Source organism: Schistocerca gregaria, chromosome 3 (assembly GCF_023897955.1).
Source record: "Schistocerca gregaria isolate iqSchGreg1 chromosome 3, iqSchGreg1.2, whole genome shotgun sequence".
NCBI lineage: Eukaryota > Metazoa > Arthropoda > Insecta > Orthoptera > Acrididae > Schistocerca > Schistocerca gregaria.
Window position 1 is genome coordinate 457,527,076 of NC_064922.1, and position 21,163 is coordinate 457,548,238.

Here is a 21,163-nt window from a genome sequence, read left to right on the forward strand (position 1 = left end):
AATTTCATGTGAGAAAAATGCAGGAAAGGTTAGAGATGATCAATGTGACCAATGTTTTTGGAATCCATGTTGGTTGCCACAAATCTGTGTGAGACAGAGAGAGAGAGAGAGAGAGAGAGAGAGAGCTCTTATAGCTCTGAAAAAAGTTTCCATCTGAAACTTAGCAACATTCTCAGTCTTGTTTATGTCCCTATAATCAACTCAGAACTCAATTATTTGGAGAACTGTTACCTTTACTTCTTCGGTTATTTATACTCTACAAAGGACTTCCTGTTACCATAGTTAATACATGGAAAGCCACATGCATAATGATGGACATTTCACTGTCAGGGCACCGTGTTAATTGGCAGCTCTACTGTGGTCGGTGGTAGCTTTGTGTCAGTGAATGTATTGAAAAAGATTTAGTCAATCATGCATTATTATTTCTTCACATATTGCATTAATGTCTTTTCAGTTTCATTCTGAACAAACTCTTATTTTCTATGGGATTAGAACTTCACTATTTCCTGGGCAATAGGAACACTTATATTCACCAAGATGAATCAAATTATGTTCGTATCAGCCTTAAGAATCACATGCTTCAGGGAGAAGAACCTCTAAGATTTCTTGAGACACTTTTAAAAACAAACTTATCACACAATTAAAACAGACACTTCCTGAAAAATAAAAACAGTCGCACTTCGAATGATGATGCTGTCCTGTGAAACTGATGGTGACATTAATGTAATGGAGTGTTCATGGGTTTTTTTAGTACTAGGTGACACAAGGGGGGAGGGGGGGGGGGCTGATATAGAAGTCCCCCCTCGTCACCCAGTACTACCCAAGCCCAATGCCTCTACAATCAGGCTGTTCTTGTTCCCTACATACATAAACAATCTGACAGATAGAGTTAGCAACAGTCTGTGACTTTGCTGATTATCTGTAATGTACAGAAAAATTTTGGCATTGAAGAACTGTAGGAGGATGCATGACGACTTGGAAAAAATTTCGATTTGGAGTGATGGAATTTGGAAAAATTTAAGTTAATGCAGATGAGTAGGACGTAATGTTTGAATGCCGTAAGAGGCTTTGTGCTTGACAGACACGTACTGTTTGATTTTGTATCAGTAGGTTTGATCAATGTACGAGTATTACAGAAATGCTCTGTGAACTCACCTGGGAATCCCTGGAGGGAAGATGATGTCCTTTTCACAAAACACTAGCAAGAAAATACTAGATCATTTATAACAACTTTGTTTTTTTTTTTTATCATAGTAAATATAATTAGCATAAACTACTTGCTGTCGATGCAAATAACATGACTAACATGTTATTGAGAAAGGCTGTGAAATATTATTAAAAATTACACAATTAAATTGATGATGAAAACCTTCACAAAAACAGTAACACTTTTAAAGAAGAAACTTGAGGTAGGTAACACATATAACCAGGATTAGACAGTAATTACTTAACTGCCTGAATATTATTTATGGGGCATAGATTACTTAAAATAACTAAGACAGGGTCTTTTCAGATATTAACACACTGCAACAACTGGTCTTGAAGACTTTCAACACTATATTCATTGACAGATAGTATAAACATAGAAAGAAGAGGGTGAACATGCTTTTTAGAATTAATGAATGGTTTTAGCTGATAGTAACATTTAGAGGAACAGACTTTTCAGTGCCTGTAATTGTATTACATCTGACGCACTCCTCCCTCTGCTGGTATTTTTGGATTTTACCTGACTTCCAAGACTTATGCAAACCTATTTCATAAGAGGAACATGCAGTTCCACCATTTACAAATACACAAGTTTACCCTACAAGGCACTGAATTATGATGAGGTTAGATATTTACCATCTCTGCAAGAGTGGTGTTCTGTCGCCCAACCAATCTCGTCAACATCATCGTCCATCCCTATGTCACTACCAGCCCCTACCCACTGCCACAGGGAGGACCATATTCCTGTGAAAGACCCATGTGCAAAACATTCCCAATCCACCCCCTCACCAAATGTCAGACTAGCTGTGAAAGCAGTCATGTCATATACCAGCTCTGCTGCAATCATTACACAGCTTTTTATATTGATATGTCTGCCAACCATCTGTCAACCAGGATGAATAACCACCGACAACCTATGGCCAGGAGCAGTGTGGGCCATCCTGTTACACAATATGCAGCTGTAAACAAGAGACTTGATTTCAATGGCTCCTTAACAACCCAGGCTACCTGGAACCTCCCCTCAACCATCGGCTTCTCTGAACTGTGCAGGTGGAGGTTATCCTTAGAACACATTCTCCATTCCCGAAATCATTCTGACCTCAACCTAAGGTAACCTATTGGTTCCACATCACTCCAGCCAACAGTTTCTGCCCCCTCTGTTCTATCACTTTCACCCAACAGTTTCTGCACCCTCTGTTCTATCACTTTCTCCCAATTCATGTCCACCATCCTCATTGTGCTCCGCTCTCTAACAACATCACTGGTCTTTTTCCTTCTCTGCTGCTCTCCTTTTCCACTCACTGCCCCACCCCTACTCCCTCCCTCCTCTCCACCCAGCCATACACTGCCCCTTCCCTGCCCACTCTAGATTGCTGCTCTCTCTGGCCACAGTGGCCAGAGGGAGTGGTCCTGTACATGTGCTTTCTTGTGTGTTCTTTTTCTTAATTTTCTTTTTTGTCTTTTCTGAAGCTGGCTGAAAGCTAAGTGTGTAACATATTTTCACTGCACCTGTCTGCAACTCAATGTTTCATCTTTACGGTGAGTAGCAACCTGTCTTTTCATTATATGGTTGATAATCCAACTTGGACTTTCCATTGTTTGGTTCACTACACAAACAATTTCTCCAACTTTTTTAACTAATGCAGTGGACTTGCATTGCACTTCAGGTATACTGGTCAATTACAGAACAGCCTGTGACATGGTACTTGGTTTTTGTGGCTGAGTTGTTTCTCAGAAGTCACTGGTCACTACAAGCAGATGATACTGTGCAATGCATACTGTGCCATCTTCAGTTAATGGAGCAATGGAAGAAGGTATTATGAAACTGTGAGTACAGGAGGTGCCACTTAAGAGACAAATTTGTGGTCCTGGCTGATGTCTAGTGAACACTATTTAACTGAGTATACTGCAACAACAGAGGTATTTAGTAGACACACTGTTCCAGTGTGGCTGTAGCTGTTTCTCCTGGTCCAAGTTCAGAACATTACTTTTTTGTAATGTACTGACAAAACATTTTTGATAACATGATTCCCACACTTTAACTTCAGAATAAGACATTTTATGTTACCAATATAATGCTTCTCTCCACAAAGCAGAGACCATTGAGTCATGGGCTGAAAAAAATTAAGTGGATTTGGAAGATTTATTTACTCAAAGCCCTGACCTGGAGCATAATAAATGTCTTAAAATACTATTTACAGTGCACCAAAAGAATAGAAATTAATTCTCTCTTAAGTCTAGTAGAAATGAGTGATAACTCGTCTCTGAAGAGATCACTTAATGTAATAGAAGCAAAAGGTATTGACATTAGTAACAAAACAGATTTTTGAGTTTTGGTCACACAGTTTGTCTAATAACAAATACTGTTTCAATATTTCATGAATTGAAAGTAAAGTATGTCCTATTGTTTAATTTTCAAATTTCTGAATCATCAATGTGATTTACATAAAAGTTTCTCACTTGAGATTTGTAATTTTGCTTTCTCTTTAAAGTATAAATAGCACAGCCTGAATTACTTTACCTGTATAAAATTCCTATTATGTATATCTCTTATCCACATCAAGTCATAATATACATGTTTGAAATTGCAACATTTTCAAAACTGTGGAAAAGTCCACAATATAATTCTTGCCTTATTATGTTATCGCTGGTAGATGAGAACAACTATGAGAGGAATACACAGCACAATTTCTGAGACTTCAAGAAGTAACAATAATAAACATAAGACTTTATTGAACAGCAACTTCCAGTTCCAAAATTACAATATTGGACTATGTATCACGCTGAAGGAAAAGGTTTGGGAAAAACCGCAGGCCTTCTATGCTCTCATCTCTACATGCTTTCCCATATTTCTCAGTGGTGAGCAGTCGCTCCCTAGCTAACAAGACAGATATTCCCAATGTTTGAGCTAATTCTTCTGATGTAAGAGAACCTTGAGCTTCCAACTGTAATGAAAAAAAGCAACAGTACATTATTTCCATATTGCAACAGCAATACACACAAATAAAAAAAATAGCATAAAATTATAACGTTATGACACAGTCAATGGCCATCATGTATCTTCAGGAGAAGTATCAGTACTGCCAAGAGACAAATATTAAAGTATGAGGGTATGCTGAAAAGTAATGCCACCAATTTATTATGGAAAAATCTTTAAAGCTTTTTAAATAAAACAAACGTTATGAATGTTCTATGTCTTTGCACGATTTCGCAGCAGTGTGTACTGATAAAATTCTGGAGCTTACAGCTGCATCAAATAGTTTAAAATCCCTGAGCTTTCAGCTGAGTACACCTTGGCCATTGTCAAGTGGTGACTGTCCTTTAGTTGCAGCTACCATCCTTATGTAATTGCTCTGCCTTCTGTGAGACCACTAGTGCTTGCTCCAGTGCCATATAATGTAATGTTTTCTTTGCATGCCCCCCATGCCTGCTTCAACCTTCTGATAGCCGCACCCCAAACTGTGCTTAACTACAGGCCACTGCCTTTATTGAGGGTGTTGTAAAAAATCGGTATCTCAGTTGCTTCTTTTACTATGCTATCCCAGAAACTATTAGTCCACATAATAACAGATCTCTTATTGAATGCCATACTGTGTCTGTTTTCTGCTACCAGAGATTTCTCAGGCTGTGATAGGTGAAAGCATCTATCATGTTCTACATAGCCTGCCTGATATAAAGCTGTCCACACTCGCACAGTATTTTATACACTCCTGATGATGCGAGGCTTACATCATCTTTCATTGGCCTCATGAGTTGCTGAATTTTTTATGTATCTCTGAGGACCAAATTGATTTTACACTTCTTTAGGAGCTGGCCAACCTTCCCTGTTTCCAAGCCACAAAATGCCAACTCCTTCTTCCTCCTCCTCCTCGGTGCCCTCATCCTTGCGTGTTTCCGGAAAGCTGGCTTGTGAAATCTGGAGGGTGTTTTAGCAGTTTTCCTTTCATATTTTCTGTAAGTGGCTCACTTCTTTCAGAAGGTTTTCAGCATTTGAGATGGCTTCTGCTTGACGCACCAAAGCCCTCAGAACCGAACATTTTTGCAACAGATGGTGATAGCTTTTAGTGTGAAGATATCAGGTGGGTGTCTGGTAAACACTGTTGCTGAGGCACAATTTTCCTTAGGGCAGATAAAGACATCAAGGAACGGCAAGGCACCATCTGTCCCTATCTCCATCATGAGCTTCATGAAGTTTGACGACATTGTTGAGGATTATTTAAGCACACTCTGACGTCACTGAATTTTTTTTTTTGTATGATGTGGAATGTTTTAACCAGACAGATGGCATCTCAAAGGGGAACGAATGAACTCCAGTTATAGCCAAACTGCTTATGGAGTACTTTGAGGACATTGCCCTGGAAATGGCTCTTGCAAATCCTAGTTGTTTTTACATTAGTTTGATGACACGTTCATTGTCTGGTCTCAGGATCACGAAAAGCGGGATGATTATTGCATCACATCAACAGATCCATGACTACATCAAGTTCACTTTGGAGGTGAAGACAGATGGTGCCTTGCCATTCCTAGACATCCTCATCTGCCGTAAGGAAAATGGGTGTTAACCAGAACCCCACCCACACAGACTGACACACGCATGCAAAAAGTTATCATTATCCATCATGCACCTTGGTGCGTCAAGCAGAAGCTGTCTCAGATGCAGAATTCCTGTCTAAGGAACTGGGCCACTTATGGAAAGTATTAAAGGAAAATGGTTACAACAACTGCCAGATTTCAAAAAGCCATCTTTCTGGAAACAGGCAAACAGAAGGACCCCACGGAGGACTTGAAGAAGCTTGGGTTTCTGGCATTCTGTGGCTCACTAACAGAAAAAATTAGCTACTCCTAAAGAGGCATGAGACTGATTTGTTCTGCAGGGCTCTATCAGAAATTTAGCAACTCATGAGGCCTGTGAAAGATGATGTAGGCCTCAGAATACCAGGAGAATATAAAATACCATTATGTAGGATAAACTATGTATACTATTGAACAGTGCCCTGTAGAACACAAGAGATGCTTTCATGTTCGATAATACAAGGAATCAGAGGTAGCAGAGCATGCTCTAGAAAACAAACAAAGTATTTGCATTCAATAAGGAATCTGCTATTACAAGGACTAATAGTTTCTGGGATTGTATAACAAAAGAAGCAACTGAATACAGATTTGTGACAAGATGGGGGCACGCAGCTAAGCACGGTGTGGGACCTGGCCATTGGACAGTTGAAGCAGGCACAGTGAGTGTGCAATAAAAACACTGGAGTGAGCAGTAGTGATGTCACAGAAGGCAATGTGACTATATAAGGATGGTCACAGCAACCAAAAAAAAAAAAAAAAACACTTGATAATTGCTGAGGAGTACTCAGCCAAAAGCTGAGGGATTTTAAACCATTTGTTTTAGCTGGAAACTCAAGAGAATTTTATTTGTCTACATCTTTATTCATCATTTCTACATACTTATTCCTCAACATGGTCACTCAGTGACAAACAAATTTCTCCCAGTGAGAGACCTATTTGTTGATACCGTCACTGTAGAACATCTGACTTTGTTGACAGAGTCACAACCTCATCTCAGCTTGCACCGCTTCATCACTATGAAAGTTAAGTCGTCAAAAGTGTTATTTAAGCTTTGAAAACAGGTAAAATCAGGTAGTATCAAGTCAGGACTATATGGAGGATAATGGCTGACGGTGAATGTAAGGTACTGAATTGTTGCAGATGTCACAGTGCTCATGTATGATATGGCATCGTCATGCTGAAGGCTAGGGTGCTCCATGTGTGAATGAACTTCTTGAATGTGAAACTCAATTACAGCATGCTGTCTCATGCAGCAACTTGGTTACATTATAGACAACCAAGTTATATGTTACAACTTGGAGCTATCTAGGGCTGCAAATATTTAGACATGAAGAATAAAGATGCAGAATGTTAACAGCATTTGTTTTATTTAAAAGGCTTTCAGAGTAAAAAATTTGGAGCCATTACTTTTCAGCATGTCCTCATAAATACACTATCCTAGCTTTCAGAATTATTAGTTTTTCCAAACGGATTTTCCTTTGTTAAAAATAAAAGGATTATATCATCATGTACTGTACATATTGTAATGTGTATTTACAAAAATTCAGTGACTGCAAGACATACTGTTACAATGAACGGTCCACTGGCAGAACTCATGTCCAAATAAGTGAAAGATTCAGAAACCATAAAAAGCTGTCAGCTTTTTAAGATGAAATGATAAGGTGTTGCTTTTTCAGAAGAGCATAATATGTAGCTTTCATCTTACCAGAAAATTTCAAAATAATATAAATTTTCACTGTCTAAGTTATAGAATAAAGATCTACTGGACACGCCAAATTTACAATAGTTTAAGGTGCATAGCTAATTTTGCAGCTGTATATATCTTTAATAAAAATCTTATTTTGTGGACTGGGGCAATGCATTTTTTGGCAAAACAAGCAACACATTCCATTATCCATTTTATTTTTCTTTTAGTCATCGGAAATGGACTTGACAGAATAAAAGTATACCATGTCTGTGTTTGTCAGCCTGTGGTACAGCACCGAAACAATGAATTATGGACCTTTCTTTGACATACTCTCAAACTATAGTTAATCACACATTTTGTCTTTTCACCTGGAATCTTTAAATGTTCTTCCAAAAAGTAAAAACATTGTAATTATTTAACTTTTTGTTACTTACTCTACTTGCACACAGCAAGATGGCACGAGATCACTAGCTTTGGGACACTGTTGCTACTTAACAGTAAGACAATGCACCCTCCAATGAAAAGCTGTGGTCAGCTTCAAAACTTCCAGACGCCAGCGATACTGACACATTACAACATCAAAGTTAGCAGTCTTTTATATAACGGTTAGGTGAGTGGAGGATGTGTGGCAAGGATAACTCGCATCTGCATAGTTCAGAGAATGTGGTGGTCAGACAAAGTTCCAGATGGCACAGGTTGTGAAGCAGTCACTGAAATTTAGCACACTATGCTTAGGTGCACGTTGTGCCAATGGTTGATCAACTTTGTTTTTGGCAACAGTTTGGCGGTGGCCATTCACCCTGGCGGACATCTGGTTGGTTGTCATACTGACATAAAATGCTTTGCCGTGTTTGCAGCAGATTTGGTATGTTCAGGCGTGCTTTCATAGGAGGTCACCTTTCTGGACATCGACTTCCACCTCTCTGATGGCTCCATCCACATCTCTGTCTACATTAAATCCACTAGGCACCAGTACCCGCATTTCAATAGATGCTATCCCCTTCCACACCAAAAAATCCCTCCCCTACAGCTGGGCCATGTGTAGAAAATATATCTGCAGTGACCTGAGAACTCTCTTGCTCAGTATGCCGAGTCCTACAATGGGCTTGATAGAAAGGCACTACACCCTAAATCTAGTCAGCCACACAGATTTCCCCTGTCACATCCTCACATACCCCGAATCCTTCCACCACCTTCAAGAAAAGAATCAGCTACAAAGGAGCACTCCCCGCCCCCCCCCCCCCCCCCCCCCCACCGTCTTTTGCCCAATATCACCCTGAATTGGAACTGAACCACATCCTTTGTCAGGATTTCAATTATCTATCATCATGCCCACAAATGAGGGTCATCCTGCCAAGGACCCTTCCCACCCCTCCTGAAGTATGTTCTGTCACCCACACAACCTCTACAACATCCCAGTCCATTCTGGTACCACCCACACTCCAGGGATCATATCCCTGTTGAAGACCCAGTTGCAAGACCTACTAAATCCACCTACCCACCCAGTGTGACTACCAACCAGCATTCCATCAGGATGAATGGCCACCGCAAAACTGTTGCCAAGAACACAGTTGGTTACAGACTGTTGCCAAGAACACAGTTGGTCACCCGGCGGTACAACAGGAAGCTGAGCATAACATACTCAATTTCAATTACTGCTTCACAACTCAGGCCATTTGGATCGTTCCCTTTATCATCAGTTGAACCATGCAGGTGGGAGTTATCCTTACAACACATCCTCCACTCCCATTACCAGCATGATCTGGCCTCAACCTCTAGTCATTCACTTCCCCCATACTTGCCATCCAACAGTTTCCCCCTCCAGGTCCTATCATGCTTCCATCTAAGTTGCTAGTCACCCACCCCAATCCCTCTCCCTGCCTCTGCCTCTCTACCTAATTAACTCAACACAATCCCCACCTGGTGAAATGCAGCACTGGCATTGCGTGTCCAGCTGGTGCTATGTAGGGCCGTGTGTGTGTGTGTGTGTGTGTGTGTGTGTGTGTGTGTGTGTGTGTGTGTGTAGGCACACCCAAAAAAGGTATTACTTCAAAAGTTATCAAGGTTTTTTTTTTCTTTCTTTTTGTGTGTGCTTGTTAACAGCTCACTGCTTCTTTCCAGTGAGTGGCCTCCCTTACTCACAAACTATTTATATTCTACCAGAACTTTCCTACAAATCAAGACTTAAGGGATAATTAGCATATAAATGCAGTATAACACTAGGAAATCAGAAAACTGAAGTTCTCAATTCCAATGTGATCTCAAGAATTGATGCTGAGTATATGAAACACTGTCTCTGATAACAAGTTTCCACTTCACAATGCAGCACTCGTGACCAGAATGAAAAAAAGTAGTTGTTCATTCTTGTAAACATTCTTTGATGTATACTTGTTTCCAGCTGCCTCTTACTGCTTGAATTCAGGCAATTACTTTCACTTGTTGTACAAAAAACATTGCATTGAAAGATGAATTTAAATCAACAATAGTGTGTCAAATGGTTCAAACAGCTCTGAGCACTATGGGACTTAACTTCTGAGTCATAAGTCTCCTAGAACGTAGAACTACTTAAACTTAACTAACCTGACATCACACACACCCATGCCTGAGGCAGGATTCGAACCTGTGACCACAGCAGTCGTGCGGTTCCAGACTGTAGCGCCTAGAATCGCTCGGCCACCCCGGCTGGCAATAGTGTGTCATACATATCTTTATTTGCATTAATACAATCCAGATATTTTTGCTACGTTTTGTTCTATCAATTCCAGAAACTATTACAAAAATATAGAGGATTAAATTATTTTTAAAACAACTTCTGATGACACAAGCATGCTAGAAATACGCCCAAGAACTGAGAACCTTACAAGAATAGCCAGCAATGTGGCCGAGTCATACAGTGTATCTAGCAGCTAGGCTGTACTTCTAAAATATCTCAACTCTCAGATGTATAATTACATCAGTTTGCTTCTCAACAAAAGAATTCTTGATTCACTGGAGTTCTCAGTTCTTCCCATCACTGATGCAACAACATGGAACTAGACTGCCAAGTTCAAGACATGAATTCTACCAACTGCCACTGAATTTCTGGATATGCAATGAAAATATAGAGTTTAAACAGAATGTTCATAAATCTTGAGCAAAACAAATTTTATAAAAATCACTCCTTTAAACTGTTTTATTACTGCATGACATAGCAAGTTGGCTACCTCATTTCTAGCAAGGACCATAATGTGTTCTGCAGCAGCTCCAGTATATTAGTGTGAAGGAAATGGAATCTGGACACTTCCTACACTTTCAGTACGTACATCATTATGAGCTTAACATGACAGTCGTTTCTTTCTTTCATTGTTTTTAAGAATAAAGGTGACACAACAGGCTTTGCAAGTGGATACATCACATGCAGTACTTAACAGTGCAATATGTACATCTGTACTGATAATTTCAATAGAAACATAGTTGAAATGTGACACAAACCTCACTGAGAGTCCTCTCAACAACGCTTTCATCATCATGTGACTGAAGCTGCAACACTTTCACACCACTGTCAAAAGTGCGCAGTCTGATCGGTAGATTTAATTTTTCCAACATATTGCAAGCATGCATGAGATCTTCAGGAGACAAAAGCTCTAGGCCTCTAGCACGATTTACTCGGCAGTATACATCTGCTAGTGACATCATCCCTCCAACTTCCTACAACAAAATAATTAACACAGTAATGAAGACACAATAGTACATTGTGGTTACAAATAATTTGATATCCTAAATCATACTGAAGAGCCAGATTAAACTAGGGCAACAAACATTAAAGCAGTACTCCATCTAATTCATTTTCATGTGAATGCAAACTAATCACAGCGAGTAGGGCACTGCACAAATGTCTTTTCGACTTCTTCAATAGTCAAAGTGATTTATCAATTAAAACAAGTTGCTGTATCCATTCTTGATAACACTTTGCTTCACTGTTTTCATACTAATGCACAAAATGTAAAAATGATTCTTGAATCTATGATCTTCACTTTTTCCCTAGCTGCCCATATGCTGAGTGTTGCATCTTCACTTCCTCTTTAACTCTCTATTTCTTGGAAAGAAATTCAGCAGTTAATAGCAAACCCGTCAACTGGTCTACCTTACACTCAAGAAAAATTATACAAAACTTTATTAGTAATTAAATAGTTCCACAGAGAGAAATTCATCTTCTTCTCCAAGGAAAGCCATGTATGGTAATTTTGACACCATTTTCTGGTTTTCTTTAAATGAAGTGGTTTTGAATTTTCAAGTGTCATGTGGTTTGTTAATATTGTATTGAAGAAAATGTAACAGTATCTCCAAGTTTGAACAGCAGCAGAATAAAAGAAATGAGGGTTTTAAATCTAAGATAAACTGTACACAACTTAAAAATTAAGACTGTAAATAACCTACAGATTAAGTGGTGATGTTAACTTCTCACTCAATCACTGTACATGTAAGAGTGTAAACCTGACACTGAGCTTTTGTAGCTCAATAAATTCCAGATAGGTGGACTGCCATAAATATGTCCCGTAACGAAGTTAACTCTGGTTTGTTTTCAACTGCTGAAAATATATCAAGAAAACAGAAAGAGAGAGACCTAAGATTGCAACATATGATCAGAGCTTCAGTGAAAGCTTGGAAAATACTGCACATAAATTCCCCTATTGTGCCATAAAGATAAAGTGAGATTTTGATTAGAAAACTATGAACTGAGATACTCCCATTTAAAACAAGAAGTACTGACAAAATTTTGAGATGCCATGCTAAATTATTTAGCTAAAATTACTTTGAATGGTTTGTTACACAACACACTTACATGATTTATTATATGGCATCACTGTCAAGACTGACCCTACTCTATTTCACAGTTGGTGCTACTCCCAAGCTGTTGCGACCACATGACTAGCATTTACTAACTTCACTCTCTGCCATTTGCTTGTAAGCAAGCGCGAGTGCTCATACTCAAAACTATGAGGAAGATAGATGCCACCCACATGAATAGTAGGGAAACTTTAAGAAGAGAAAATCACCAGTACGAATATTATGAGCTAAGGTAGCAGTACTAACCAAAGGTGGAAGGAGTAAATCAGGGCTGTACAGAGGAAAGAGAACAGCAAATAAATGAACATGAAATGGGAGATATGGTACTGCATGAAGAAATTGACAGCAGTGAAATATCTAAGTGGAAATAAGGAAATTTGAGTATGTAATGTGCCCTCACAATTACTGAGATCCTTGGCTGAACATACTATGCATGACAGAACCATTTCACCTGGTATGTAGGAGAGAAGGGCTCTAACTTCAAGAAGAAGGTCACAGTTCCTATTCTTAAAAAGGCCAGTGAATATTATCAAAACATCAGTTTAACAATTCAATGCAGCAAAATACTGACATGACTTACTTGTAGAAGAATGAAAAGAATGGTAGAGGCTGAACTGGGGAGAAATCAGTTTGGGTTTCTGAGAAATATAGGAGCATGCAAAGCAATACTGACCCTGTGATGCATCTCAGAAGACAGAATAAAAAAAGGAACACATTTGTTTGTAGCATTTGTAGATTTAGAGAAAGCTTTTGACAATATTGACTGGAATACACTCTTTGAAATTCTGACAGTAAGAGGGATAAAATACAAGGAGTGGGAAGTGTAGCAGGGATAAAATACAGGGAGTGAAAGGTTATTTATAACATGTAGAGAAACTAGACTGCAGTTACACAAGTCAAAGATATAAAAAGGAAGCTGTAGTTCAGAAAGTAGGGAGACAGACCAAAGGTAAAACCTGAGGACATGCAAAGTGTGGCAAAAATAAATACTGTGAAAATGGTGTGTCTGTGTCACTGTGGCATTCATCACATCACATCATTGTACAAGATGTCTGGTCACTATGGGTCATTCCACACTCACAAGGAGTTTCTGTTTCCTGACGCCAAAACACACTTTAAAAAGGCTTAACAAATGCCTCAGTTTCATTGGGGGACAAAAGGCATCTAATGTTGTGTCTGATGAGGACTCTTACATCACTTGAGGAAGTACTACCAAAGTACAGCGAGGAAGCTGTGAGAGTGGGGGCTCCACTTCTGCATTTTGTTCCCTCAGTTGGACGAGGAGGAGGAGATTAATGTGTAGCATACCCTCTACAATGAGATAATTAAATTTGGAGCACAAACTCAGGTTAGGGAAGGGTGGGAAAGGAAATTTGCTGTGCCCTTTCAAATGAACCATTCCGAGATTTGCCTGAAGTGTCTTAGGAACATCACAGAAAATCTAAATCAGTACAACCAGACACAGGTTTGAACCATCGTCCAGTGTGACAACCCTCAGTTTGACCCATTCTGCTGGAATGCATGACAAATTTCTTTTTCAAAATAGTTACTTTGCCAGAAAACTGCCCTACGGTGTTGAAGCTGTAATTATCCCAATTGACTGCTGGATGATTTTCTTCATCAAGGAGTGAGTTTGGCAGTTGATAAAAGGACCCAATTAGGAATTTATGCTGAGTTTTTCCCACCAACTCACATGGAGATGAATTTCCTGTCTGCTGTGACGAAAATGCCATCTCCATTTTCCATTAACCTATCCTTTCAATATACACTTAGATTTACCCCAAAAATTTCACTGATGTCAATTTTGGGCTTTAGACAGCTTTCTGTAACTAGCATTACATGAGGTCCACTGCTTTTTATGAGTGCTTAAAACTCTGAGACTTTGTAGCACATGCTTCAGTTAAAAAGGAAAACCTTGTGTGCCTCCCACCCACACTACCAGTCATTTAGAGGGACCCTACATCTATACCTAAATTCATACAACTAAATTCATACTCCTCAAGCCACCTGACAGTGTGTGGCGGAGGGTACTTTGAGTACCTCTATCAGTTCTCCCTCCTATTCCAGTTTCATACTGTTCGTGGAAAGAAAGATTGTCACTATGCCTCCGTGTTGGCTCTAATCTCTCTGATTTTATCCTCATGGTCTCTTCGTGAGATATACGTAGAAGAGAGCAATATACTGCTTGGCTCCTCGGTGAAGGTATGTTCTCGAAACTTCAACAAAAGCCCGTACTGCGCTACTGAGTGTCTTTCTTGCAGAGTCTTCCACTGGAGTTTATCTATCATCTCCGTAACGCTTTTGCGATTACTAAATGATCCTGTAATGAAGCGTGCTGCTCTCTGTTGGATTTTCTCTACAGTTATCAACCCCAGCATTCAAGTCTATGTCTAGAACATCACAGCCCTGTTTGTGACACTAAATTTGAAGTCTCTGGTCCAGACCTTCCATTTAACTCAGAACTAGGGTATCATCATCAGTTCTGAGCACAGGGCTGCTGACTGTGAGCTTGGCTGCTGATTGTGAGCTTCATTATATGCAGCGAGCAAGGTTTGCCTTTTTAACTGCCTACTAGTCACTGGAATGAGTGACGTATGATTCCTAAACCCAAAAAACAGCTATTATCTGTAATATGATGTGCCACAATCAATATCTGGTTGTCACCTGTTCCCTAAATGGGTGCTGGAACAGACTGTTCTTGATACATATTGAGAGCACAAGGTGACCCTTCTCAGCCCTTGCTGCCATTTCTGTAACGAGTCTCATTATTTGCCTATGTTCACAATATCTGTGATTCACAGATGTTACTCTTTTGCTCATCTTTCCCCTAACAAGACACAGCTCCTCCCTCCCTCCCACTAAAGGTGAAGCATGTAACACTTAGTCAGTTTCACACTGCTAGCATCTCAAACCTCTTGGTAAGGTGTATGGGTGAGGCATCCTGAGTTCTTCCTGATGCCTACCTCCCCTGCACAGAGCCACTAAACCCACTATTCACAGTCAACTCAAAGAGTAGCAACAGCTCTTTGATTTCGTGGAGAAGCTAAAACAAAATGGCTGCATGAAAATGTGAAGAAATTTAAAAGTAATGGTCATTTAACATACAGATTCAAGATATAGAAAAGACAAAGCAATCTTTGCTGAAACAAAAAGCAAAAACATTAACATTAAGAATGCAAAAGGAATTCCATTGTCGAAAACAGAAAAAGAGGCAGATAGGTGGAAAGAGTACACTGAAGGCCTCTACAAAAAAGAGGAAGTGTCTAATGACATAATAGACAAAAAAATGGGAGTCAATTTAGAGGATGTAGGGACCCAGCATTAAAAGCAGTTTAACAGAGCTTTGGAAGACTTGCAGTCAAATAAGGCAGAAAGTATAGATAACATTCCTTTGGAATTTCTAAACTTATTGGGGGAAGTGGCAGTCAAATAACCATTAAGTCGGGTTGTAGGATATATGAGACTGGCGACATACCATTACACTTCCAGAAAAATATAATCCACACAAACCATAAGATGGAAAGTGCAAATCAATGCTAGATTTATAACAAAATCAGCTTAAACAGCTCATGCATACTAGTTACTGACAAGAATAAAACACAGAATAATGGAAAATCAAGCTTAGTATGTGTTATGATGACAATCAGACTTACTTTGGGAAGACACCTGTGATGTAATTCTAATGTTGCACTTAATAATGGGAGCAAGATTTAAGAAACAACATGTAAAGACCCAGGATGGAACAACATGAATAGAACACAAAGAACAAAGTGCTTGGATTAAACAGGGTGTACAACATGGATGCAGCTTTTATCTGGTACTGTTCAATCGTTACATTAACGATGCAAAGCCACGATTAAAAGAAAGTTTCGAAACAACTGACATCACATCACCAATTGCAATTACTGTATGTTTTCAAGTGGTGTTTAAAAGTAGTATTTGTTTCCAAATAATTGCTACAGTTGAGGACCTTGAATCACCATGTTCAACCAACTGCGTGAAAAATTAAAGAAAGGTTCATGAGTGGCATTACAGTTCAATACAGTGAAATGATATCCGTGATAAAATGCCCAGGTGAAAGTCATGAATAATTATAGGATCTGTTGAACTGAATAAACTTTCTAATGAATTGAGAGTATATCAAAGAAATTCTAAAGTAATGACAAGTTATTACATATAATTTCTGGGATTGAATTTTGATCAGCTGTCTGGGCATTATAGCAGGACACTGTACATCTATTACTACTTATTTTTAACTGATTGCACATGTAACTTGCTACAAAAAACAAAGAGGGAGATACTATCTAGCTATGTTATGATACTGTGTTAGCTCGTACATAGCATCCAGTGAAGATGAGTAAAACAAAAGGTACGTTTATTGTAAAAGGTGTAAGAATTTTATACAAAAGTTTCAAAATCATTCAAAAAGCTGCTAACATATGTACACTATGCAACTATTCAAGTATCAGCGTGCATAATGAAACTCGTACTTTGCAAGCAGTTTCTGAATCACATCACAGTCTTTTTGAAAAGTCCATCACTCATGGTATGGAGGTGGTGCAAATGAACAAAGAAATTTGTGATCACATCCTGTAGCATCTCAATGGAAATGGATTCAGATGCCGCACAGATTGCTGATTCACACTCGCTCCGGATGGTGGGATGATTCTGGTAGACAGTGTCTTTCAATGTGCCCCACATAAAGTAGTCATAAGGAGTCATATCGGGCAAATACGAAGGTCAGTCCATCCCCACACCAGATCCCATCCAATGACTCCATTCCCAAAATATTCATCAAGAAACAAACATGTGTTTGGCGCGATGTTGTCTGGCCCCACTTTGCATGAACCATCTATGTTAGCTGTGTGATGACAAATTGTTCCAAAATTGTAATGCAATGTTCACTAGCGATCATTTCATGCATGAAAAAAGGGCCAAAAATGCCTCTGCTTCAAACTGCAGCCCAAGTAGTAACTTTGGGTGAATATAGTGGTTTTGCTTCACACACATAGGGTTTTTCAGAACCCAAAAATTGCCAGTTTTGTTTATTCACGACTCATTGCAGGTGTAAGTACGTCACATCTGTGAACCAGATGTAGCCAATATCAAACCCTTGATTACCAAATTGTGTGAATCTGGTTCGCAAAGTCAGGCCTGTCAGACAGCTTATACAGGTACGACCTGGTGGCTTTGGATTTTGAATGGAAAAGTCTAAGCTCTGTTCCAGCATTTTATGCATGCTGGAATGTCTCAGGCCAGTCTCTGCTGCAATACTGCAGATGAATTTCCTTGGATTTTGCTGAATAATTCCAAAAACTGTGCTGACATTTTCAGGAATAACTACAGTTTGTCTGAGCCAACACTCCCCATTAGATCTTCAGCCACACTACCTGTCCTTTGGAATTTGGCAAAAAGCTTGCAAATCACATCTGGTCCTTTTGGAACATTAAATTGTATTTGAGAACTATGCTTTGTTGCCATAGGACTGCGCTATGACCTGTTGTTCAACAAAATACATGATTTCAACCTCTTCCTTTGGTAAACTAAGCTCCTTTCACATTGCATTGATGGAACTGATCACTCTGAGCTGCAGCACACTATTTATGGGCACTATGTATAGCAATGAAAGTGCATCTGTTAGCAGATTTTTGAACTATTTCAAACTTGCTGTATAAAATTCTTACAGCTTTCACAATAAACATACCACTTGTTGCACTCATTTGTTGATCTTAGTTTTTGAGGTATTTAATTTTGAATGAGATTAGTGAAAATGTTAACATCAAAACTGGGAACCATGAAGTAATGAAGTGAAGGAATTCAGCTGTGTTAGAAGCAAAACAACAAATAATTGATTATGCAAGGAAGACATGAAAAGCATACTAGCAGAGGCAAAATAAGTATGCCTGGCCAAAATAAGCCTGCTAGTACCAAACATTTATGTCCTGATTGGAAACTGGCAAACACTGCCAAGACAATGAGCAGGGAAAGATGGAAATAGTGTCATTACATAAAGAATGTTTCACTAAGAAAACATTAGATACAACCTATGGGAAAATGAAAGAGGGCTTTGGAGAAAAGAGAAGCTGTACAAATATAAAGAGCTCAGATGGAAAACCAGTCCTAAACAATGAACAGAAAGCTGAAAACTGCATGGAGTGTACAGAGGGTCTGCATAAGAAGTTCCTACACCACTACTGAGGGGAAACACTTTTTGGAACAAATGCCATATTGATGCCAAAATCTGCAGAATGTATAATTGAAGCTTGCAACTGTTGATGTCCTATGAAATATGTCATCCATGTTTCCAAAATTCTGAAGAATCTCAGAAATATACATTCAGCCATGTAGATATACATATATTGAAATTGGGGGCATGACCGTCCACCAAATAAGGATACTATGGCCAAAATTTGTAAAAAGTAAAGTAGTTTACAACTTACGAAACAGCAGCAACTTTGTGTAGCACTTACAAACATTCTAAAATGCACAACATATCACAGTACACACAAGCCTTGACATGATCACCGAAATATGAAGAAGAAATGATACAAAAATGCAATTTGTTTGTATGTAAAATTTTAGAATCAAGAATTTTGAAGTGAATCTGACACACATCATCTCACACAAAGTAAAGACTAGATGATGGCTTAAAAGACTAGATGATGTCTTATATGCATACAGATTATAAAAATGTATGTATGAGGAATGTGAGAAAAGAAATGACACTGATTTTTTTTATTCAACAAAGTTTTTATTTTGTTCAGACAACAGTACTAACGTCTTTAAAGTAATTTCCTCTGGCAGCTATACACCAGCAGAGTCATTATTCCCAGTCTTGGTAGCAGCGCTAACAGATTTCAACTAGTAGGGCCTTCAACATATCAATCATGTTCTTTTGAATGTTCTCCAGAGTCCCAAAATGGGATTGTTTTAAAACATTTTTCAATTTTGAGAAAAGAAAAAAGTCACAAGGACTCAAATCAGATGAACATGGGGGCTGTGGAACAACAGGAATGCCTTTTGAGGCAAAACTTCTGTGATGGAAGTGGCTGTGTGACATAGGCATTGTTTTGCTCTTGGGTTTGCTCATTCAAGCTTGTTTTGGCCGAGGAGATGTGTCAGCTGCCACTACTCACTTTGCTGCTTTGCCTCGGGATCATACTCAAAACCTGCGATTTCACGACTGAACCATTCATGGTCATTGGTAGTCCTCCCAAGAATATCAATACACATTTCTCCAACAGTCCTCCTGCTCAGCTGTGGGTTTTTTGGGCACCATTTTGGAACAAATCCTACAAAAGTGCGAAACTTCAGTCAAAATTTGCTCTACAGTGAAAGCATTTAACAGGTCAAACATCATCCCTATTGTTAAATGTCTGTCTGATTCCACAAGAGCACACACATGTTTGATATTATCATTGGTTTTTGACATTGAAAGTCCCCCTTGGTGAGGTTTACCTTCAACATATTCTCAGACTTCCAAAAATGATTTGTGCCAGTGAAAAGCTTTTGCTCTTGGTAAGGACTTTTCCTGAAAGGACTGTTTCAACTTTTCAAATGTCACACATGCAGATTTGCCAATAACAAAAAATTTGAAGACATAACATTGCTCTAAATTCTGGTGTTTTATTTTTGTAATGCACAACAAAAACACAGCTTCACTGTTGGCACTCTCAAAAATCACACAATGGCTGTACGGAGCTGAAACAGACTGACCACCTATGAGGTAGAACAACACAGCACTGCCAGATCACTTGCAGTGTTGTCACTCTCATTACTTTTCTCACATGACTTCTTATGTATGTATGTACCACATTCTTTTCCTACAATACGGGACCAATCCGAACCAAACTTGGTACACATATCATTTACTGTCTGGAAAGAAGCATTGTGGGTAAAGAACCACCTAGCTATCAAAGGGGTGGGGATTAAAAAGAAAGGGTAGCCCACGGTGTGCAAACATCCACACATTATTCACACAGTATTTGAGAGTGAGAGCACTTACTTACTTGCAACGAACTTCACATATAATTTCAAACCTTTATGAAACTTTTTCTCACCAATGACACACCCCACAAAATGATGAAAGGAAAAAAGTTTATCACTTATCACATTTTTGTTGTTCATGCAGTAAAACTGCCACATAAGTTTACAAACTTCAAGTTCACATGGAGATGGAGAAAAACAGTGCAGTATCGTTCCCGGATGTGTTGGTACAGAGAAAGGACAATGGTATCATGACTCGTGCTATGAACCATAAACGTATACTCATGCACTTACACTTACAGCACACCTGCTCCCCATCCTTCACAACAGAGTGGCATGCTTAGGACATTGGTCCACAGAGCACAAGCCAAATTGGATTCTGACAGCTTATCTGATGATCTCTGCCACCTCCATACTGAACTTTTAGAGAACAGATATTCTGAATGGGAGATTCCCTGTGCCTTATGCCGGGCACGTACTAGACAAAGTGAGGAGCTGGGAGAAAGTAAAGAACAAAGAAGAATGATCACTTTGCCATACGTCGACAGTGTTTCTTTGAAAATAGGAAGTTCATCCACAAACAAAACTCAAAGCCCTTTTAGGCTCAATGAAAAATGACCTTTGTTTAAGAAGGCCAGATGCCTATACAATTCCCTGTAGCTGTTGGATGTAATACACTGGACAAACCTGTTGCACTGTGAAGGACAGACATGTCTAATATAGACACACATGTATGGAGCAACCAGACAAATCTGCAATGGTGGAGCACTGCCTCAGTACAGGGAATTGTATAGAAAACAAAAATCACTGAAGTTCTGTCAATGACATCTTCATATCGGGACAGTGTTATTTAAGAAGCAGTGGAAATTCGCAGCTTCTCTAATT

At 39.1% G+C, this 21,163-nt stretch overlaps 1 protein-coding gene across 1 annotated transcript in view; it reads right to left on the minus strand.

Moving 5' to 3' along the window:
* Positions 1-3,913: 3,913 nt before the first annotated feature.
* LOC126354895 (vacuolar protein-sorting-associated protein 36) overlaps positions 3,914-21,163 on the minus strand; it is a 37,252-nt gene continuing 20,002 nt past the window's right edge. The window contains exons 6-7 of the mRNA XM_050004953.1: positions 10,937-11,152; positions 3,914-4,151 (exon numbers count right to left, since the gene is read on the minus strand). Coding sequence (XP_049860910.1) covers positions 3,978-4,151; positions 10,937-11,152 — 390 coding nt within the window. The 3' untranslated portion in view covers positions 3,914-3,977. The remainder of the gene's footprint in view (positions 4,152-10,936; positions 11,153-21,163) is intronic.